Source organism: Sciurus vulgaris (genome assembly GCF_902686455.1).
Source record: "Sciurus vulgaris genome assembly, chromosome: 1".
Lineage (NCBI taxonomy): Eukaryota > Metazoa > Chordata > Mammalia > Rodentia > Sciuridae > Sciurus > Sciurus vulgaris.
Window position 1 is genome coordinate 112,354,945 of NC_136461.1, and position 23,883 is coordinate 112,378,827.

Genomic DNA, 23,883 nt, shown 5'->3' on the forward strand with positions numbered 1-23,883 from the left:
TTTTTTTAATCCTGCTCCCTATAATACATTCTTTTCCCCAGAGAAATTGGGGGTTAAGGTATAAAACAAGAGGAAATAATATATTTGGAAAATGAAAATATGGGAAAGCACTGAATCATTTCAGAAATAGTTGAAGCTCTTTCCTTCCAAAAAGTGCTCTTTTCTTTGTTTTCTGCAGTCCTGGGGATCCAACCTAGGGGCCTTTTATCACTGAACTATATCCCTAGCCCATTTTATTTTTTTAATTTTGAGATGGGGTCTGAGTTGCCCATGCTGGCCTTGAACTTGTCATCCTTTTTGTCAGCCTCCCTAGTCCAAAAGGGTGTTCTTGAGCCTACTCACTTACAACTTTGCTTCTAACTGTGGGTTGAAAATTCTAAGGAAAATCAGATTTTAAATCTTAAGAAGAAACCGTGCTATTAGGATAATTTGTAAGGTTCTAATTCAGTCTTCTAAAAAGCATAGGGGTTTGGTCCTGAGTATTTAGTCTTGCCCCTTCCTCATTTGCAATATATAATACTTAATCAGTTGGCCTCAGGCACAGTTCTAAAGCTACCTTAAGACCATGAAATGAATGATTGCATTCTGCCCCTACACCTTGTTCCCACTCCTTGCAAAATTATTGCTGATTTGTGCTGCCATTTACTCATTTATTTAATAAAGACATTCAATCCCAGGATTGTATTCTAGTTTTCTCTTCCCGGGCAAAGAGTACAGATCACAGAAATTAGCCATGCTTTCAATTTCACATTTAGCATATACATTTTATCAAATATTCCACTTTTCAACTTTGTGGAAAAATGATTTGAATAGCATGTTCATTAAATGGTGAACTTTAGGTAGAATAGGTAAAAAGGGTGAAATCAAACTAGAGAAGTAGTTAGAGAGCTACAATCAACCACTCTTGTTTACCCAATGATTACCAACATTATTTCAGGTAAAATTGTAAGCGAATAAGAAAATAAACAGGAACACTCAAATATGTTACCTGCTTATTTGTAACTCACTCATTCTAAAAGACTAAAACTAACAGTTTTGTCTTGATACTACATTAACACTGAACTAGACAAAACAAAAACAAAAACAAAAGCTTCTATAGTATTAGCAGGCCGTAAATAACTTAAAGACAACATCGATATAACTTAGATCTAAGTTTGGAGAAGGGGAAGAATGCGTAAATCCTCCTAGGCCTTGAAAGGCCTACCAACAACAACCAAAGCCAAAGTCTAATTAAAGAATGGGACCAGGAAGAGTAAGGGATATGCCCTTTTCTATTGTAATTATTTTAAAAAATCTTTTTGGAACCAAGGCTTGAACCCAGAGAGACTTTATTTCCGAGCCACGCCACCACCCCGCCCCCCCCCCTTTTTTTTTTAATTTAGAGCCAGGGTTTTACTAAGTTGCTTAGGGTTTAAGTTGCTGAGACTGGCTTTGAATTGTCACTGCTTTTTGAAAGGCTTTCCTGACCTCACACATCCTTTAGTCAGGGAAAGTGGTGGGCAAAGACAGAAATCAACTGGTAAATGAAGTGACCAAAAGGGTCTGCAAACTCCTGCTCCATCCTCTTCCAGGTCCCCCAAAAGAAATGGCAGTTACTTGTTTCACGGTTCGTTCTCACAGCTTGCCTCTAGAGTCCTTCTAGTCGGGCCGTAACTGCAAATGTGTTCCACAAGCAACACAAGCCAATTCGCACAGTCAGGAATGTCCCGAACAGCTTTACCCGAGAGAGGGACAAGGAAGCAAGGCTTTCCCTTCAACCCTGATGCTGGTCCCTCAGAGAAGCAGCCGAGAGGTAGAACGCCAATTCCAGAACCAACGAATAATCCCACTTCTCTTAATCAATTCGCCAAGTTCTTGGCGCCAAAACCACCTTGAGAGTCCGTCCCCTACCGGAACTATACGACACGTAATAAATAATCACCCGCCTCATTAAATAGTCCCTCCATAATGTCTATGATACACACTTTTCCGGATCAAGAAACCTCCAGTAGACAAAAACAAAGAAATAAATAAATGAGCTTAAGAGATGCACTTCCTTCCTACTCGAATAAAAATGTGAAACTTCTAATCAGTTTTCCTCCACAGATTCCTCCGCCAGAAGTCATATTCCCTGAGCCTTCACTTCCGGGTCCGCCATTTTGTTGCCTCCATTTCTCCACGAGGGGGGGGTAAAGGCCCCCAAAATATGCATACATGAAAAGACCAAAAAGTAACCGTCACTGACAGGGAGTCTTAATTGGAGAAGGAAATGAGACCAAACTGGCGGGCTCGGTGAAAGTGGAGCCGGCAGCGTCCCGGACGAGGAGGTGAGGGGGAGAAGAGATGCGCGCACTCTTGTGGTGGCGTCAGGGCTGGAGTGGAAGGTGCCTTAAGAAATCGTACTGCTTCGCAGTGCAACCCCAGACCTCTGGGTACGGACCGAAAGGCGCCCCTTCATTGGAGCGGGGATAACGGGGGAGGGGGACGGAGAGGAAGGGGATGCTGGCGAGAGGAAGGGGAGGGGACTGGGAGGAGGTGAAGAAGGGGGTGGGTGCAAGACCTGGGGCTGGGGAGCTGGACCATGGGAAGCCAAGGCCACAGAGGTGACCACTAGGGGGCGATGCGAAAGCAGGAGCTCGGGCTGCCTCCTAGGCGCAAACTTTGGCTCCCAGCCTCAAATTGGCTCCCCTCTTTCAGAAAGACAGAACACTGGTGTGAAGAATTGGAGGAGTCATATAGAGAGGGAATTGGGGACTCTGATTCTCTGACTCCAGTAATCTAAGGATTTAGTGAGCTCAATAATCTGAGCAAGTAGTAAGGGCTCCAACTCCAGTTCTTGCACAGTTGTTTGTACAGCTGACCGCCCAGTAGGGACATGTGCAATACAAACCAAAAAAATCACTCCACCGTGGATTTTTTTTTTTTTTTTTAAGATTGCGATATACTTGAGATTTACTCTTTTTATGATAACATTGAAGTAGGCAAGTTGTCTTGAAATAATTCTGTGCTTAAGTATGATTCTGCTATGTGAATGAGATACTCACCGACCGTGGAGTCTTAAATTGCTATTTTCCTATCCTTTTTCTACCCATTGGCTTTTTCCCCCATTCTCACAGATTTCCTTGAGCCATCATCCATTCCTCTCTCATAAAGGCTTCTCTCCTCCCCTCTCCTCTCCTTTCCATGGGAAGGGACATTCTGTGGCCCATCTTCAACACCTTAATAGTTTTGACCATCTGGGACCATATTTTCATCATACCATTTGATCACCGAGTCCAGTGGAGATGTTCTTAAGCATGTTTTCATACATGCTTTGATAGCAATGAGGAGCGAACGACCCCACCCAGATACTTTTATAAACAAAAGTAATTACTTTGATAATACTGTGTGAAGAGCTCAAGCACCACATGATTATTTTAAAACTTTTTGAAAGTTCTTGTGCGTTTATTAAGAGGAAGTGGGTCCCCCAGTACTGGGGGGGAAAAAAAAAGAGTTCAGGCTCTGAAGACACCAGTTACCGTGGGGATAAAATAAAATCGTTTTTAGAGGGGCGCAGTGACACAGATCTGTAATCCCAGCGGCTCCGGAGGTTGAGGCAGGGGGATCACAAATTCGGTGTCAGCCTCAGCAACTAAGTGGGGCCTTAAGCAGCTTAGTGAGACCCTGTCTGAAAATAAAAAAAGGCCTTGGGATGTGGCTCAGGTTAAGCACCCCTTGGTTCAATTCCTGTTGCCAAAAATAAATAAATTGGGGTTATGACTCAGTGGCAGAGAGCTTTCATAGCACATGTGAGGCACTGGGTTCAATCCTTAGCACCACATAAAAATAAATAAATAAAGGTTTTGTGTCCATATATATATATATGTACATTATATATATATATATATGAATATTATATGTTAAATAAAGTTCATGTTCTGCTCTGTTCCTGAGCATACTTATTCAGAGAACCTGGACCCAGATCTCAAGTATATTCATTTTGGATTTGTTGTTTTTCTCTCTTTTTTTTTTTAATATATTTTTAGTTGTTGATGGACCTTTATTTTCCTTATTTATTTATATGTGGTGCTGAGAATCAAACTCAGTGCCTCACACATGCTAGGCAAGCACACTACCATCGAGCCACAATCCCAGCCCCTTGTTTTTCACCCTTGTTGTTTTCAGTACTGGGAATTGAGCCCAGGAATGCTCTACCACTGAGCTACATCCCCAGCCCTTTTTATTTTTATTTTGAGACAGGGTCTTGCTACATTGCTAGACTGGCCTCCAACTTGCCATCCTCCTCCCTCAGTCTCCTGAATAGTAGGAGGCGTGTGCCACCATTCTCAGCTAGGTATGTTCATGTCAAAAAACAACCCTGCTGGTTTGAACACAAAGTTCAGTGATACAGATTGAAAAATCACACAGCAGCTAAATTATTTGCCTAAGTCAGTGATTCTCATATTTTCTGATTTCAGGATCCATTTACACCCTTAAAAATTATTAAGGGCTGGGGAGATAGTTCTGTCGATAGAGTGCTTGCCTTGCAAGCACAAGGCCCTAGGTTCGATCCCCAGCACCACACACACACACACACACACACACACACACACACAAAATTATTGAGAACTTCATTATGTTGTATTTATTGATATTAATTATTTTAAAAGTTATTTTTAAATGTTCATTAATTAATTTAATAATTAATCTTTAAATATTAACACAGATTACACTTTTTTTTTTATTTTTTTTCACAATGCTAGGTATTGAACCCAGGACTTCACACATGGTAGGCAAGCACTCTACCACTAACATATGTATGAAAAATAAATCTTTGGAGCTAAAAAAAATATATATATAATGAGAAGAATGGCATTGTTTTACATTTTTACTAATCTCTAACTTCTGACTTAGCAGCATTCTCAGAATACTTGGAGAAGGAAAGAGTATTTTAATAGATAACTTTCAGACAATTGTCAGTATTTTTTGATCTACACAAAAACTTGGCAAGTGCACTCTTTTTTTTCTTTCTTTTTATTCAGTGCTGAGAATGGAACTCAGGGCATTGCACATGCTAGCCAAGCACTATTAAAACTGAGCTACTTCCCCTGCTCAACAAGTGCTATTTCTTAAAAAATTAGTGGAATCAGCCAGGCAAGGTGTTACCTGCCTATAAACCCGACTACTCCAGAGGCTGAGGCAGGAGGATCACAAGTTCAAGTCTAGCCTGGGCAATTTAGACCGTGTCTCAAAAATAAAAAAGGCAGCTGAACATGGTGGCACACACCTGTAATTCCAGAGATTGGGAGACTGAGGCATTAGGATTGCAGGTTTGAAGCCAACCTCAGCAATATAGAGAGGCTCTAAGCAATTTAGTGAGAACCAGTCTCAAAATGAAAAATAATAAAAGGTTGGGGATTTGGCTCAGTGGTTAAGCATCCTTGGGTTAAATCCCTGGTACCAAAAAAATGAAAAATAAATAAAAAGGGCTGAAGATGTAATTCAGAGGTAGAATGCTCCTAGATTCGATCCTAGTATCACACATACACACAAAAAAGTTGCATGAGAATTCTGAAACCATGTCAATGAATTTTTGTGTTCTTTTACTTTAAAACTCATTGGTCTTTCTTTCACTTTGAACGTTTTTACTTATAAATGATTTTATTACATCAGGCATCAGTCATTGGAAAGTATTGGTTCAAATTGTGCAGATCATCCAAATGTCGATCCATTTTATTATACAATATCAAAAAAGCACATTCATTAATATTATCACTAATTTCATCAGAAAAGTTATTAAGTAGTAGTAAGCTGTCAAGTTCACCATGGTGTATTCAAGCTTTCCTTTTTTTTTTTTTGGGGGGGGGGTGCTGGGAATTGAACCCAGGCTTTCCAAAATTCTAATTTTTGCTTGAAAGCTCAAATAAATGATAATTACTAGTAAATATTGTCAGTTTTTCTTGTAGTGTCAGGCTCACTTGGTTCATGTTTTATATGAATTATTTTATATAAATGTCTGTTATATACCTGAGTCTTTGATTTGTCTATTCATCATTCTTTCATATAAAAAGTGTTGCATGAGCTGGGTGCTGTAGTGCATGCCTATAATCCCAGCTGCTTGGGAGACCAAGGCAGGAAGATTGCAAATCTGAGGCCAACCTGGGCAACTTAGCAAGACTCTGTCTCAAAAATAAAAATAAAAAGGGCTGGGATGTAGCTCAGTGGTAGACCACATCAAGGTTCAAACCCTAGTACCACTAAATAAATAAACAAAGTGTTTTGGTAAAAGCTATTATTTCAGTTTGCAACTCAATTGTAGTCTTTTTCTCAAGAAATCCATCGTATTTCAATATGCAGCAGAAGTGCTTAATGTATAAGTCCCGTTTCATCACACAAAAATTATGAACACATGTATTTAAGTGTTAAGATTTAATAAAATCAATAATTTTTGCTGCTTCATCAAGGACATTTTTAAACAGAACTGGCTTTTTCCCCTTGAAAATATATGGCAGTGAAGAATAGAGTAACTAGCATGCTCAAGGCCCTGGTTTGATCCTCAGTATAGCTAGTAATATTAATAATAATAATAATAATTAGTTTCACAGTTTGATCTGAGCTATACCTACTGTTGTAGTTACACTGTCAGAACAAATATTTGGTGAAAGAGACAAATAATGTCTTAGTATTATAATAAAACTAGTTTTGACCCTGAAAAATTGTTAGTGACTACCAGGGGTCCATGTATCACTTTTTTGGGGGGTGGAGGGTGGTTCAGGAAATTTAACATGGGGGCACTTTAACACTGACCTACATCCCAGCCCTTTTTTTTTTTTTTTTTTTTGAGACAGCCTCACAAAGTTGCTTAGACTGGTCTTGAACTTTCGATCCTCTCATCTCAGCCTTCTGAACCTTTGCATACCGCCTTGCATGGTCATGTACACAGTTTTAACTATTCACCTAAGCAGATCAGGTTCTTTTGTTTGTTTGTTAATTTATTGCTGTATGGGGTGCTTTGCCACTGAGCTATATTCCCAGTCTTTTTTTTTTTTAATGGTGCTAGGGATCAAACCTAGGCCTTGGACATGTTAGACAGATACCCTACCACTGAGCTACACCCCCTCCTCCCACAATCCTTTTACTACTTTTTGTTTTGAGACAGGGTCTCATCAAATTGCTGAGGCTGGCTTCAAATTTGTTATCCTCCTACCTCAGCTTCTCAAGTCCTTGGGATTACAGCCATGTGACATTAGGCCCAGAAACAGATCAGTATTTGAGCAGAAAGTTTGCTTTTTGTAAACTTACATCATTATTATATCTTTATGCCACAGTCAGATGAAAAAAAATTAACAGATGCAATGTTTTAGAAATCTTGATGGATCCTATTTCATTATGCCTTCCAAAGATCTATAAACCTCCAGAAAGAGTTGTTAGTTGCTAATAAGGAATCCCATGATTTTCATCAAGCAGCAATTTCACCTGTAGGCACACTTCTTTCTTCCTATCTGGAAATCAGTTCATGTTTTATTACTTTATATTATAATAATATAATATTCTACCATTGGTCATTTCAAGGGGATGAAATGCTATTTTTTTGATTCCCTATATCAGAAAGGTATATATGTAGTATATTGCACGAATTTCCAAAGTTTTTCTGGAGATTGAAAGGGAGGGAACTATTATGCAGTACCTAAAACTTTCCCAAATATCTAATTGTTTTAGATAATAGAAGTGACCTACCAGTTTATGAGATGTATCATATGTATGTTCAAGTATAAGAAGTCTTCTAAAAACATTTTACAGGCAGCTTTCTTTGTGTTTGAATTATAGCTACCTGAAAACTTTTGCTCTTATGCATGAAGATGTCTTTGGTGGACTTGGGGAAGAGGTTGCTAGAAGCAGCAAGAAAAGGCCAAGATGATGAAGTGAGAACATTAATGGCAAATGGTGCCCCATTTACCACAGACTGGGTAAGCTCAGCAGAAAGGTCTCTTATATTCAAAATATGCCTTTACCAATATTTTTCTTAAAAGCTAAACAGACATTATTGATTTTTCTTCATTCTCTTTCTTCCTCATTCCCTTTATAAAAGTTTTATTTTCTTTGTCTCACCTGAATATGTGGTTTTCTTTTTTAGTTTTCCAAATTGAAAGAGTCTCCTGTGGGATATATAGATGGTAATACGGTATTATATGTTGGTGATTTTCTGTAATGTTTTTTAAAGTATTTCCTAAAGCTTACTTCTCTCTTGAGTATATTTGGGTTGTAGGCATTTATAGTTACCTAGAAATTAAAATGAGTATAATAAGAGTACATTACTTTTTTTTTTTTTTTTTTTTTTTTTTTGGTGCAACTCAGGGCCTTATGCATGCTAGGCAAGTGCTCTAACACTGAGCACTTACCCCCAGGGGTACATTTCTAAACTAATAAACTCCTTGTTTCCTTTTCTTTAACATGTCCTGGTTCATAAGGAGGAAGAGTCTTCATATTTTGTTGACCACTCTTAGAAAACATTAAAGAGGAAGATGTAGTTTTTTTCAGTATTGGAAATTGAACCCAGGGCCACTGAGCTATATCCCCAGTACTTTTTATTTTTTTATTTTGAGACAGGATCTCACTAAGTTGTGGAAGCTGACCTTAAGCTTGTGATCCTCCTGCCTCAGCCTCCTGAGTCACTGGAATTATAGGAGTGCACCACTGCACCTAACTAGGAATATATAATTTAATAAGCCTAGACAACCAGCTTGAAGATCAGCATGTTTCAGAAGTTCTTGGTCTAAGTGGTAATGTGGGCCTTCTTACCACTCACAGATTTATAAGCACAGACTAATTTTAACAGTATTGATGAGCAAGAGACCTCTTGTGGGGTTATTTATTCATAACTTAAGAGGCCAACAGGTTCTTAGCACTTTATTAAAAAGGCAGAAAAGGAAACCCTTGAGATTAGCATTTCTTTAAATAGATCTGCAATATGAATTAAATTCAGTCAGGCATAGAAGCAGAATATACGGAAAACAAAGAATAAACTGAATAGGCTTAAAATAAGTATTGTAACACACACACACACACAAAGTACTAGATCTCAGTCCAGAATGGATGCTGATAGGTAACTCTTATAAGATTTACTTTGAGATAACACAGTCTTGCTTATTGCTGTTGGAATGGTTAAATTTTTGTTACTTCTTACCTCATCAGTCTTTCCATGTGATCAGTCTTTTCCTTTTGCTTTACTGTGGCAACAAGCCTCTATTTTAACCAAATTTGTACCCAAATTCCACATGTAACTTGTTTCTGCGCTTTTCCTAAGAATTGTTTTGAACCTGTCTCCCCCTTTTCTCTATCCTTGACTCAGAATGCTCCTTTTGATTCTTTTTTGGTACTGAATATTGAACCCAGAGACACTTTACCATGGAGCTACATTCCTAGCCATTTTAATTTTTTTTAAATTTTGAGACACCGTCTTGCTGAAGCTGGCCTCAAACTTGAAACCTTCCTGCTTCAACCTCCTGAGTCACTAGTATTATAGCCATTCACTACCATGCCTGGCATATATATATATATATATTTTTTTTTCTTAGTTGTCAATGGACCTTTATTTTATTAATTTATTTATATGTGGTGCTGAGAATCGAACCCAGTGCCTCATATGTGCCAAGCAAGTGCTCTACCACTGAGCCACAACCCCAGCCTGGCCTTTTTTGTTTTTAAAATCTTCCTCCTTAAAATAATGTTCTTTAGGGAGTCTTAACCTGATAAATCTACCTGACTTAAAGCCATTATACTGCCCACTTATTTAATTGGTATATATATTTATCTGCATATTTGCATGTGTGTATGCATATATATATATATGCATATAAAATTTTTTATTTTATTTTTTACTTATTTATTTATTTATTTGGTACCCAGGATTGAACTCAGGAACACTCAATCACTGAGCCACATCCCCAACCCTATTTTGTATTTTATTTAAAGACAGGGTCTCACTGCTTAACACCTTGCCTTTTCTGAGGCTAATTTTGAACTTGAAATCCTCCTGCCTTGGCCTCCCAAGCTACTGGGATTACAGGCGTGCACCACTGCATCCAGCTATTATTGTTTTGTTTTGCTACTAGGGATTAAACCCAGGTGTGGTTAACCACTGGACCACATCCCTAGCACTTTTTTATTTTTTATTTTGAGACAGGATCTCACTAAGTTCCTTGGTGTCTCGCTAAATTGTGAAGCTGGCTTTGAACTCACAATCCTCCTGCCCCAGGCTCCTGGGTCGCTGGGATTACAGGATGTGCCACCCCCCCCAACTTGTATATTAATTTTTAGGCTAAATTATTTCTTCAACACTATTTGCCAAATTAGATTCTCTCTCCAAAAATAGGAACCATGAGATTCACCTCTTCTTCATATGTATTTCTCCATCAATTATATAGAACTCTGCACACAGTAGATATTCAATGAGTATTATTTTCCCACAGCTTGGAACATCACCCCTCCATCTTGCAGCCCAGTATGGTCATTATTCCACAGCGGAAGTGCTCCTTCGAGCAGGCGTTAGCAGGGATGCCCGGACCAAAGTGGACAGGACCCCTTTGCACATGGCTGCAGCTGATGGACATGCACACATCGTGGAACTGCTTGTTAGGGTAAAGCAAGAATAGCCGTGGAGTTTTATTGTAAAAAAGACATCTACCTCCCTGTTTTCTTAAATAGTGATAGGAAATTGGGCTGGGAAAGATTAAATGTAGATGGTTTAAAGCATTGAGTTGCATCACTTTCAAGAGTCATGGTGTTAGAGGAGTTTTTTTTCTATTTTTTAAAAAATCTAAACAGATTGTATTATTTTTTTCTCCATTCCTTTTCTATACTTATTCTCTATACTTATGCCTGTTTTTTTAGGCACTCAACTCTCTGTTAATAAATGCAGCAATATTCTCTTCTTCCCCACTTCCTCTCCCATATGTTATAATTTCCCAGTAAGTCCTTAGAAGACCCAATCATCGAAAGCATAATGTCTGTCAGCAATCAGGAGAATTTTAGAAACATTGTTTCCTTTTACATTTCTTAAATGTGATCTCAATTTAAGTATGTGTAATCTCTATGGAAATCTTTGTTATTTGGTGTTTGGATCTTGCACCCATGCTACTGTAACCAGTATCTGTTGAAAAAATGTTGCTTTTCTATGACAGAATGGAGCAGATGTGAATGCCAAGGACATGCTGAAGATGACAGCTTTGCATTGGGCCACAGAGCACCACCATCGGGATGTGGTAGAGTTACTCATCAAATATGGAGCTGATGTCCATGCTTTCAGCAAATTTGATAAATCTGCCTTTGACATAGCCCTGGAGAAAAACAATGCTGAGATTTTGGTCATCCTTCAGGTATGGCTATTTTTATAATCTCAGCGTATACATCAATTAAAGTTAAGATTTATTTTAAAGCAATTATTTATTATGAAAATTTTTGCCAGGCACAGTGCGCATGACTATAATCCCAGCAATTTAGGAGCCTCAGGCAGGAAGGTTGTGAGTTCAAAGCCAGCCTCAACAATTTAGCAAGGCCCTAAGCGACTTAGCAAGACCCTGCCTCTAAATAAAATATAAAAAGTCCTGGGGATGTGGCTCAGAGGTTAAGCACCCCTGGGTTCAGTTCCTGGTATCAACAAATAAACCACAAAACTGAATTTTCCCCATCTTATCAAAGTAGTACTTCCAATATGTCTCAATCTTGTGACTCAGTGTCATTAGTATCTTAAAAAAATAAATAAATTACAGGAGGCTGGGGCTATAGCCCTGGTAGAAGGCTTGCCTAGCATGTGTGAGGCACTGGGTTCGATTCTCAGTACCACATATAAATAAAATAAAAAGTCCATCAACAACTAAAAAAAAGAAAACTTAAAAAAGTAACAGCCTATAAATTCCTGAATTATTCATGGTGATTAAAGAAAAATATTGTGGAAATACTCACTGCCCACGTTGCAGAGCAGAGTTCCCTGAACTTTTTGTTTTGAGGGTTGCCTGATTTGTGGATTATTCTTTGTTCAAACACATTCTGTTGGGCTGGGGATATAGCTCAGTTGGTAGAGTGTTTGCCTCACAAGTACAAGGCCCTGGGTTCAATCCCCAGCACCGCAAAAAAAAAAAAAAAAAAAAAAGATTCTGTTAAATTTTATTTTTCTCTCCATGAAAATTTCCCTTTCTCTTTTCCCTCTTTGGTACTGGCGATTGATCACAAGAATGTTCTACCACTGAACTACACCCCTAATTCTTTTTATTTTTTATTTTGAGATGGGCTTTTCCTAAGTCCCAGGCTGGCTTTGAATTTAACAGTCCTCCTGCCTTGGTCTTCCAGGAAAATTTCCTTTCTCTACACTTTTTTTTTTTTGGGTGCTGGGGATCGAACCCAGGGCCTTGTGCTTACAAGGCAGGCACTCTACCAACTGAGCTATCTCCCCAGCCCCAGAAAATTTCCTTTCTAATTAAACTTCAGACAATATTAAAAATCACTTTTTATTTTCTGAATGTTTATCAATTGTGTGATAGTATACAGCTCTAACACATATTGGATGATAAGGAAATCATCTCAAAGTCAAAAATTAGCTGTAATGATTTTGTCCATTAATTTCTTAAGCCACATTTGTATATAAAGGGAACAGGAAGATGGGAGATGTAGAAATTAATAGGACATGACCTTGCCCTTGTGGTTACAACATGTTAAAGGTGAAAACTGGAAATAAAGTATAACTATATTATACAATAAAAAGATATCTAGCAGGTATTATGGGAGCATAGTGAAAGGAGTATTAATGATGTTTAAGGGAAGGATTAAAGTAGATGTAGAATACTGTTTTGAAGAAGTAAACAGAGAAGCGAGAAAATTATATTCTAGGCTAGAAAAAGAGCAAATCAAAGACACAGAAGTATCGTAATCTCAGCTACTCAGAAACTGAGGCAGGAGGATTGTCAAATTCCAGGTCAGATTGGGGAATTTAGCAAGACACTATCTCAGAATAAAAACTTTTTTAAAAAAAAGGACTGAAGGTAATTGCAGTGGTGCATGCCTATAATCCCAGTGACTCGGAAGGTAGAGGCAGCATGATTCCAAGTTTGAGGCCAGCCTCAGCAATTTAGCGGGATCCTCAGCAATTTAGCAAGACTCTGTCTCAAAATTTTAAAAAATAATGCCAGATATAGTACTGCATGCCTATAATTCTAGCAACTGGGGAGGGTAAGGTAGGAAGATCACAATTTTGAGGCCAACCTCAGCAATTTAGTGAGACCTTCAGCAACTTAGCAAGACCCTGTCACAGAATAAGAAATAAAAGGATTGGGGGTGTAACTCAGTGGTGAAGCACCCCCCACTCCCCCGCGCCAAAAAGTGCTCAGCAGTAGAGCACTTACCTAGCATGTGTGAGGCCCTGGGTTCAATTGCTAGTACCATTCATAGAAAAAAAGACAGAGGTGTGAGAGGACATAGAATGTTCAAGAAATTGGGAGCCTGAGGCAGGAGGATCGTGAGTTTAAAGCCAGCCTCAGCAACTTAGTGAGGTCCTGAGTAATTTAGCGAGACCTTGTCTCAAAATAAAATATAAAAAGGGCTAGGGATGTGGTTCAGTGGTTAAGCGCCCCTGGGTTCAATCCCTGGTACCCAAAAAGAAAGAAAGAAAGAGTAAGTACTTGTGTGACCAGAGAATGGGTAAAGGAAGTGGAGTTTGGGAGTGGCAGATACTAAGACTTGAGAGTTAGACTGGATTCTGAATATAAGAATGTTACCTTTGAAGGAGTTTGAATTATGTGGGCATTTGGGGGTCCACTAGGGACTTTAAAATAAAGGATTGATATGATTATCTTATTTTTAAAAGGTTATTGGGATGTGGCATACAGATTGGAGAGAGAAGACAATGCTAAATTACCATATGGGGACTTTCATTAGGCCAAGCAGGAGCCAATGAGGGCTTCAACTAAAGAAGTAATAGTGGAGGATAGATGATAGTGTACTGAAGAAGGAATTCAACAGGATTCAGAGAATGGATAATGTGTTTCAATTGAAATTCTTAGTCAATGGAATGACTAAATGTGAAAAATAGCCATTTCTGCTGCATCTTCAGTTTTTTCTTTGTTTTTCTGACAGATGGCTCCCCAAAGACTGGTTCTCCTCTTCAACTTTCAATTCTTGTTTACAGCCTTTTCATAACTGAACTTTTTTAGTGGTGATCATATTTGTAGAAACTTCCTAAAAGGGCTGAGATTGTAGCTCAGTGGTGAAGCCCTTGCCTAGCAGGCATGAGCCCTGGGTTCAATCCTCAGCACTACATACAAAACTAAATAAAATAATTATTTAAAAAAAAAAAAAAAAACTTCTGGGCTGGGGATATAGCTCAGTTGGTAGAGTGCTTGCCTTGCAAGCATAAGGCCCTGGGTTCAAATCCCCAGCACTGCCAAAAAAAAAAAAAAAAAAAAAAAAAAACCTGCTGAAAGTTAAAAAAATAAATAAATAAATTATTGTTAAGCCTTTTTTTTTTTTTTTTTTTCACCAAAATCTATGGAAGCAAAAGTACAGCATATGGAACTAGACTTCAAAACCTGGCACTCATTTATTTGCTCATTATATATTCTCTTAGGAATTTCTTCAGTGGCAGAATAGAACAAGTAGTTGGACAAAACTCTAGAGAATATTTTTCTCTGTAAGTTCTCTACAGGGATCTCCTGCTACCACATTGACTTGTAGATAATTGATCATAAAATATTAGTGCTATAAATTATTTTTTAGACTATTCAGACCAGTTCCTTCGTTTTAAAAATACAAGATCCAGAGCGGTTAAGGGGATTATCTATGAGTTTTTGCAAATAATATATACCTCTGCTTTTCTCAAGTAGAAACAAGCTTGGGAAAGCAATCTAACCTCTCCATTGCTGTGGTTTGAGAAAAACAAAACAAAACAAACAAACAAACAAACAAAAGCAGTCTTGATGAAAACTCTGTGCTCCCTGGGACCAGAACTAGTTCTGCTTCATAGAGCAGGAGGGGATTTGTACTATTCAGTAACTGTATAACTAAGGCTAATAAATGTTCTGACTTTGAATCCTGCTTTGTTTGGTAGGAAGCAATGCAGAATCAGGTGAATGCTAATCCTGAGAGAGCCAACTCTGTGACTAACCCTGTGACTGTGGCTGCTCCATTCATCTTCACCTCCGGAGAGGTTGTTAACCTTGCTAGCCTTGTTTCTTCAACCAGCACCAAAACAACCTCAGGTAATGTTTTGGTAACATGGCACTTATTTTAGACTTAAAAATGAATAAAACCTCTTCAAATTTTCCTAGAGATGAATGGATACCCTGTCTGATACCCTCTTCTTTATTAAAATATTTTCCAAACAGGTATAGGGATATAACTCAGAGATAGAATACTTGCCTAGTATGCTTGAGGCTCTAGGTTCAGTCCCCAGCACAGGAAAAAAACTTAAAAAAAAAAAAAATTTTTTTTTTTAGTTGTAGATGGACACAATACCTTTATTTTATTTATTTATTTGTATGTGGTGCTAAGTATCTAACCCAGTGCCTCACACATGCTAGGCAAGCACTCTACTACTGAGGTACAACCCCAAACAGCAAAAATATTTTTAAAATTTGCCCAAAAAAAGCTCTTTAAGTCAAGACACTGATTCTTTCTAGGGGAAAGGAAGATCATACATACGGATTATACAGGAATACTTACATTAAATGTAAAATATTCCATAGATTTGTCTATTGAAGCTTTACATCCGACCCCATAATGAAAATATAAGGGTGCCTCAATATGGTACTGTTAAAGGAAATAAACATTCTTAATCTAAAGTAGTAACAAAGTGGAATAAACATAAATGATTGTTGAAGTGCTGATTATTTAAATAAAGTATGAGTCTTAATTTGTTCTTGAGAATGTATTTTTAAAAAACAAAAAATATTGGTGTTGATGTTTTGAGACCAGCATGTTTCTTTGTTTTGTTTAGAGGGTACTCAACTACTGAGCCACATCCCCAGCCCTTTTTTGTATTTTATTTAGAGACAGGGTCTCATTGAATTGCTTAGGGCCTTGCTTTTGCTGAGGCTGGCTTTGAACTCAAGATCCTCTTGCCTCGGCCTCCTGAGCCACTGGGATTACAGGTGTGCACCACCATGCCTGGCAAGACTGGAATGTTTTAAACAGAAACTTCTATCCAAAAAAAGAAAAAATGAGAGGCTGCAGTTGTGGCTCAGTGGTAGAGCATTTGCCTAGCATGTGTGAGGTACTGAGTTCAATCCTCAGCACCACATAAAAATAAATAAACAAAATAAAGGTATTGTGTCCATTTACAACTAAAAATAGTTTTAAAAAAAGGAAGCAAATGAGTTTACATTCAATATCTCTTTTTACAAATATTTCCTTACTTCCTTTTTTCCTTCCTTCCATCCTTCCTTTCTCTTTCTTTCAAGCAAGAAAGCAGAAATTTTATTAAGAAAGAAGGTGAGAGAAAGACCCAGAACACCCAGAGCAGCATGCCTGGGAGGGGGAAGAGTGCTCCAAATACCAGGCACAGTGTAATCCCAGCAGCTCTGGAGGCCAAGGCAGGAGGATTGCAAGTTCAAAGCCAGCCTCAGCATCTTAGGGAGGTCCTAAGCAACTCAGCAAGATCCTGTTTCTAAATGAAATATAAAAAAGGGCTGGGGATATGGCTCAGGGGTTAAGCACCCCTGGGTTTAATTCCTGGTACCAAAAAATAAAAGAGTAACCCAAATATTTATTTTCCCTGCAGGAAATTGTGTCCTTATTTAAAAACTTATTTAAATTCTTTTTTCTTTTTTCTTTTTTTTTTTTTAATACCAATGATTGAACCCAGGGGTATTCAGGGGTGTTTTACAAATGAGTTATATCCCCAACCCTTTTAATTTGTTATTTTTATACAGGGTCTAGCTAAGTTGTTTAGGGCCTTGATAAATTGCTAAGGCTGGCCTCAGATTTATAATCCTCCTGCCTTAGCCTCATGAGTCACTACAGGCATACACTACCACATCTGGCTTCATGTTCTTATTTAAATAAGTTTTCAAGTTGACTGTTGGTTTTCTGTTTCTGACTTTCATTTAAAAATAAATAAGCTTTGTCCAGTGGCACACACCTATAATCCCAGGGAGGCTGAGGCAGGAAGATCATAAATTTGAAGACAACCTGGGAAACCTAAATATATAACTAAATAAAAACTGTAGATAAATATCTGAATTCCCAATTAAATTTGTATAACATCAAAGGAACACTCTTGAATGAGATATTACTATTGAGCAGCAATCTGGTAAAACAGAAGAAGCATGTACATGCATGTACATAATATGCACAGACTTTTGAAATCAAAACTATGTTCAAATACTTATTGATTGATTAGCTCTTGACCTTGGAAAAATTATTTCTCTATGTCCATTTACTTATCTGTAAAATTTGAATATAATAATTACAACCTTATGAGGTTGTTGAGACAGATTTTGTATTTCAGTGTCCAGTTTTATGATGACTTCAATAATAGCCGTTAAGTGAAAATATAACTTCTTAGCGGGGTACGGTGGCACACCTGAAATCCCAGCATTCAGGAGGCTGAGACAGGAGGAGTGAGTTCAAAGCTAACCTCAGCAATGGTGAGGTGCTAAGCAATTCAGTCTCTAAATAAAATACAAAATAGGGCTGGGGATGTGCCTCAGTGGTAAAGTGCTCCTGAGTTCAATCCCCAATACCAAATAAAAAAAAAAAAAGAAAATATAACTTCTCAATGAAAGTTGATCCTGTCATGCCCACAAGGGGGCAATAGTGACATTTATTTTTATAGTCTTATCAATTATTTTACGTTTTACTTTCAGCTAAATGATTCAAAACATTTGGCTTAAATATATACATACATGAAATCAGAACATTGACAGTCTTTGTTTTTTGGTTTTTTTTTTTTTTTTTTTTTTTTTTTTTTTGGGCAGGGGGCACTGGGTATTCAACCCAATCTTTTAAGTTCCTTTGAATTTTGATATACTGAGATTTGAGCTCTGCCAGCATCTATGCATGACTAATTTTTGTTTTATTTTGTTGTTTTGTTTTGATTTGGTTGTACTAGGGTTTGAACCCAGGGGCATTCTATCAGTAGAATCAGAATCATTCTATCAGTTCTTTTTATTTCTTATTTTGAGATAGGGTTTTGCTGAGTTGCCTAGGCTGACTTAGAATTGGGATCCTCCTATCTCAGCCTCCCTAATTGTTGGGATTATAGGCATGTACCATCACACCCAGCAACTTTTGGATTTATAGTGATTTGGGTGAGGTCATACTGATTATAACAAATATTTTTATAATCCAAAAGTCTTTAGAAGTCAATGAAATTATATCTTCACAAACATGAGAAAAGGACTAGAGTCGGTCTTTATTCTAACCACTGAAATTCTCCGAATTTTGATCAGGAATGATAGCCTAAATTAAACTTATTCAGAATAGAGATTTTTTTGCCCTGGTTCCCTTGGGCCAGTATTCTATTTGTCATGTAACTGTTTGCACACCTACTCTTCTTTTCTCTCTGTGCTGACAACTGTAAATTTAATTTGCTAAATCATCACATAAGAGCTGACCTACCCTTGTCAGTTTACTTGTGAAGCAGTTCTATCCTCTTTTATGTGGTTATCCTACCCAAATCAGTACAAAAGGAGAGACAAGACAAATTTAGATTGTGTTATTCAATTGAGTAAAATTATATGTTTGTGTGTGTTTGTGAGTTAAAGAAGCATCTGGGATTACATGCATGTGCTACCACACCTCTCTGGATGTTGAATATCATACTGAGGAGAAAGAAGTAATTAACATTCTTGAACAAACTAGGTGCAATGGCCCATGCCTATAATCTCAACAATTCAGGAGGCTGAGGCAGAGGGCCACAAGTTCAAAGCCAGCCTCTGCAACTTAGCTAGACTGTCTCAAAATAAAATGCCCCCAGATTCAATCCTCAGTATTCCCCCCAAAATTGAACAATAAAGTATTTTCTTATAATTCACAGGATAATTCTAAAGAAGTAATTTGCATATTTTCTTTTTAATTTCAATTGTGTTGAGATACTGAGCCTATTGAGGGGAAGTTGAGTGGATTATTATGTTTGAACTCAGACCACTTAGTTCTGTGGGTATTTTATGAGAGAATTAGAATAAAATTGGCATATCATCAGTGTCTCTATCCTCATTCCAACTTCCACAATTATCATACAAAAACAGTAAGATGGTGTGCATTTGTGAAGAATATTATGTAAGCAATTCACCTCCTTTTTTTTTTCCGATACTAGGGATTGAACCTGGGAGTGTTTTACCACTGAGCACATCACCAGTCCTTTTAATTTTTCACTCTGAGACAGGGTGTCACTAAATTACTTAAGCCCTCCCTAAATTGCTCAGTCTGGCCTCAAACTTGGAATCTTCCTGCCTCAGTCTCCTGAGTTACTGGGATTTCAGGCATGTCCTGCCCCACCCAGCAACAATCAATTCACCTCTTTTATTATGATTATTATTTTGGACAGAAAATGCATAGATTTATTGAAGGTGAAAATAACAGTACATAAAGTAGAATGAATATACTCAATAAAGCAGAGTGGGCCAGGTGTGGTCAGAGAGAGGAGTACAGGCTCCAGGCCAGAAATTCACCTCTTAAAGAAAAATATGCTAAAATGCAAATTTATAATCCAGTAAGATTACCAAAATTAGACACCTTAAAAAAAAAAAAACATTCTTAACTGGTGGTGGTGGTACGTGCCTGTAGGTCCAACTACTGTTAAGGCTGAGGCAGGAGGATCCCAAGTTCAAGACTAGCCTGGGCAATTTAGGGAGACTGTCTCAAAATAAAAACCAAAAACGGCTGGGGATATCGTTCAGTGATAGCGTCTGCTTAGGATGCTTGAGACTCTGGATTCAATCCCTAGTATTTAGCAGTATTTAGTGGAAGGATTTTCTATAAGGAATATACGGGGGTTTCCTTGCCAGGTGAGGTGGCACAGGAAGATCACAAGTTCAAGTTCAGCCACAGCATTTTAACAAGACCCTAAGCTCCAAATAAAAAATAAAAAGGGCTGGTGATATAGCTCAGTGGTAAAGTGTCCCTGGGTTCAATCCCCAATATCAAAAACAGCAGCAACAAAAACAACAACAACAAAGGGGAATTTCCTTAGGTATTTTACAAATAACTGACTTCTTCATAGAATAAAAACTGAAAAAAATCTTTAAGCATAGATAGTGAAAAAACTTAAAAATTAAGAGTACATTTTAGGGCTGAGGATGTAGTTCAGCTAGAGAGGGCTTTCCTGGCATTTGCAAAGCCCTGGGTTGAATCCCTTAGCACTGCCACAACAAACACACAACAAACGGAGCATTTTTAAAGAAGATAAGTGTATTAGAGTCAAATCAGAAGGCAAATTACATGGTGATCTGTATAATTTAACAATATAATTTTGTATACATGTTATTTCTAAATTTCTAAAAAATATAAGTATATATACATATATATAATTTAAAAATTACTAAATCAGGCCAGGCCCAGTGATGCATGACTATAATCCCAGCATCTTGGAAGACTGAAGCAAGAGGATCACAAGTTCAATGCCAACCTGAGCAACTTAGCAATACCTTGTCTCAAAATTAAAAAAAAAAAAAATGCTGGAGGTGGGTGAGGTGGCACACACTTATAATCCCAGGGATTTGGGAGACTGAGACAGTAAGATTGCAAATTGAAGGCCAATCTTAGCAATTTAGCCAGACCCTAAGCACCTCAGTTAGACCCTAGCTCAAAATAAAAAATTGAAAGGACTAGGGATGTATCTCAATGGTAAAGCAATGGTGGGTTCCACCGGGAGTACCAAACAAACAAAAACAGATGCCAGGCATGCTGGCTCATAGCAGTAATCCTAGGGACTCTGGAGGCTAAGATAGGAGGGTCACAAGTTTGAGGACAGTTTCAGCAGTTTAGTGAGATCCTCAGCAACTTAATGAAACCCTGTCTCAAAATAAAAAGGACTCCAGATATAATTCAGTAGTAAAATACTCTGGGTTCAATCCCTGGTACTGAATTAATTAATTAATCTTAAAAGACTGAGGGTTTAGCTCAATGGTAAAGCATCCATGAGTTTGACCCCCACCACTCCAAAAGGAAAAAAAAATACAGGACGAGCCAATATAGGAAGCAGCAACAACTTTTATAATGACAAAGCTTAATCTCATTCCAGCTGACAAGAAATGTTTATAAGGTCCAACTCTAGCACTGGAGATGGGGTAAAGAAGGATATATTTGGAGCTTCAAGGCAAGAAATCCATGCCTGGCATAATAAGTATCTCCAAAATTACAGTGAAAGACAGAGAATGCAATTCGTTTTATAAAAGTTAGATTTCTACAAAACTTTAGAGGAATTTTTTTGGTTCATAAAGTTAGTCATGTCCTGTTGTCAGATTTAATATACTTTCTTCATGGAACTAAGGTTTGAGAGTAGTACAGATACAAGAGTAAAAGGTTGTGAACAAAGTTTTTAAAATTGCACATCATGTATTAACTGAAGTAGATAATTATTGTTTTTAATATTAATCCATTTTACTTCCAGTTTGACATTCGCTATATGGAGCTTGAGGCTTTTACCTGTCCTTATACTAGTGGTCAATCCTATTCTTCTTACCTATCGAGCTAATGAACAGAGGTAATATGGTAGGAAAAAAGGCCAGGAGGAGCCTGTTGTATTAACCATTGCTTAAATTGGATGAGGCATGCTTTTAAGACTTCTAGCCAGAGCCTGGCGTAGCCAGCTTAGGGCAGCAATTGTGGTATGTTGGCTACAAATGTTCAGCATTGGCATTGCCAAGAGAATGATCAAATGACGTGTGTAGTGGCCCTGTACAGAGCATATTATCTTAATCTACTTTAAAGGAAATACTCTTTAGACCTTAAAAGAGGTGGAGTTTTTGTTTTGTTTTGTTTTGAATTGGGGATTGAACCCAGGGGTGCTTAACCACTGAACCACATCCCCAACCCTTTTTATTTATTTATTTATTTTATTTTGAGGCAGGGTCTAACTAAATTCCTTAGGGCCTTGCTAAGTTGCTGAACTGGCTTTAAACTTGCAATCCTCCTACTTCAGCCTCCTGAGCTGGGATTGTAGGCATGTACCCAGCTTAAAAGAGTTTTAACTCCGTGGTAAATGTTTTACATCAGTTTGGATTAGAGAACAAGGTTAAGGACATTAGATTGAAAAGCTAAACTTTTGATTTAATAAGCTATTTTTATCTGCCTCAATTTATTCTCTCCACTGTACCTCATTTGCCTTTTTTACTAAATTAGGTGACCCCCAGGCCTCAACAGTACAATTCTCAAATTCTACCACCTCAGTGCTGGCCACCCTTGCAGCCCTTGCTGAGGCATCAGCCCCCCTCTCCAATTCACACAGAGCCTCAGGTAGGTAAGGGATATCTGCTGGGTGAATTACTATTTCTTCTTTGATTTTTCAATCTCCAGCAGATATAATTTGCATGAAATATTAAAGAATTATAATTAATTAGAAGCACCTAGGAAAAGTGATGTATAGAGTCACTGAACATCAGAAGGAAGATCATTGAGATGTTTTCAGACAGCTGAATAATACCAGAGAATGACTGAATTATTCCTCTATATTTTTACAGCCTGAAGTTTGTTTGCCCTGATTCCACTTGCTTTAGGTGTTTAGTTTTGTATTAGCAGATTTTTTTTAGTTATTGTTGTTTTGACTGAAGCCATCATGGAATGATTCAAAGTAGCAGCCTAGATATCTTATACTAAAGTATCAAGATTTATGGGACTACTACCTTTCTCACTGTCATATCCAGTGTACTTTAAGCTAGGAGTGCCTTTATTTTCACTGGAGATATTGCTTTGCCATTTCTGACATTGTTGTAGTACTGGGGATTGAACCCAGGAGTGTTCTGCTTTGTATTAGGTACCTTCCCAGTCCTTTTTTTCCCTCAATCCTTTTTTAAAATTTTATTTTGAGACAGGGTTTCACTAAATTGCTGAGGATAATCAATCTTGAACTTGTGATCCTCCTGCCTCAGCCTCCCAAATCTCTGGAATTACATTCACACACCTCTGTGCCCAACGATATATATAGTACCCTTCTGATACTTAAAACAGAAAGTTTTCAAGTCACTTGATCAGAGCAAGTGGTCTACAAAGGGAGAAGATTTAGAGCTTTACCTTTGGGTAATGAGAACATTCCTCCAATTCAGTCCTATTTTTCTGACTGCTAGTATTCATAAAGATATCTCCTCAGACACAAATGGCAGAGGGGAAAGCATTCTTGCTAGTCTTTTGATATGTTCTTTGATCTTGGATAAATCATTGTACTTTTTCAAGTCTTTAGTTTCCTCATCTCTGTTATGATGGTGGGATTGAATTATCTAGTAGGTTCCTTTCAGCTGTAAAATGTAACTATTCTTTGTTTCTAAGAGGTGTGAATGCTTTATTTGCACTGAACTTCCCAAATGTGTCTTACTTATATGGGTAGTTCATGTCCCACTTATTATTGCAGGATTCTACCTGTGACTCTTTAGATAGAGAAATTTCATAGTGATAAGAGTTGTTTCCCCTAATAGTGATTGGGGATGTTGATTAACCAGACAGAAAACCCCCCCCCCCCCCCCCCCATACTGGGAATGGAATGCAGGGATACTCTACCACTGAACTACATCCCTAGTTCTTTTTTATTTTTTATTATGAGACAAGGTCTTGTTAAGCTGCATAGGGCCTCAATAAATTGCTGAGGCTGGCCTCAAACATGTGATCCTCCAGCCTCAACCTCCTGAGTCGCTGGGATTACAGGCATGTGTCACCATGCCCAGCCCATAGCCCTTTTATTATTATTTTGAGACAAGGTCTTGCTAAGTTGCTGAGGCAGTCCTCAAA

The 23,883-nt window shown here is 37.9% G+C and overlaps 1 protein-coding gene across 4 annotated transcripts in view; it reads left to right on the top strand.

Annotated features, from left to right (window-relative positions):
- The first annotated feature begins 1,720 nt into the window (after nucleotides 1-1,720).
- Nucleotides 1,721-23,883, top strand: part of GABPB2 (GA binding protein transcription factor subunit beta 2) — a 34,740-nt gene continuing 12,577 nt past the window's right edge. The window contains exons 1-6 of one of the 4 annotated variants that reach the window (XM_079147668.1): nucleotides 1,721-2,306; nucleotides 7,786-7,925; nucleotides 10,428-10,595; nucleotides 11,139-11,333; nucleotides 15,053-15,203; nucleotides 22,288-22,401. In XM_079147668.1, the coding sequence (XP_079003794.1) occupies nucleotides 7,812-7,925; nucleotides 10,428-10,595; nucleotides 11,139-11,333; nucleotides 15,053-15,203; nucleotides 22,288-22,401 (742 nt within the window). In that variant the 5' untranslated portion in view covers nucleotides 1,721-2,306; nucleotides 7,786-7,811. The remainder of the gene's footprint in view (nucleotides 2,307-7,785; nucleotides 7,926-10,427; nucleotides 10,596-11,138; nucleotides 11,334-15,052; nucleotides 15,204-22,287; nucleotides 22,402-23,883) is intronic. The other 3 variants (XM_079147669.1, XM_079147670.1, XM_079147671.1) reach the window with 3 other exon arrangements.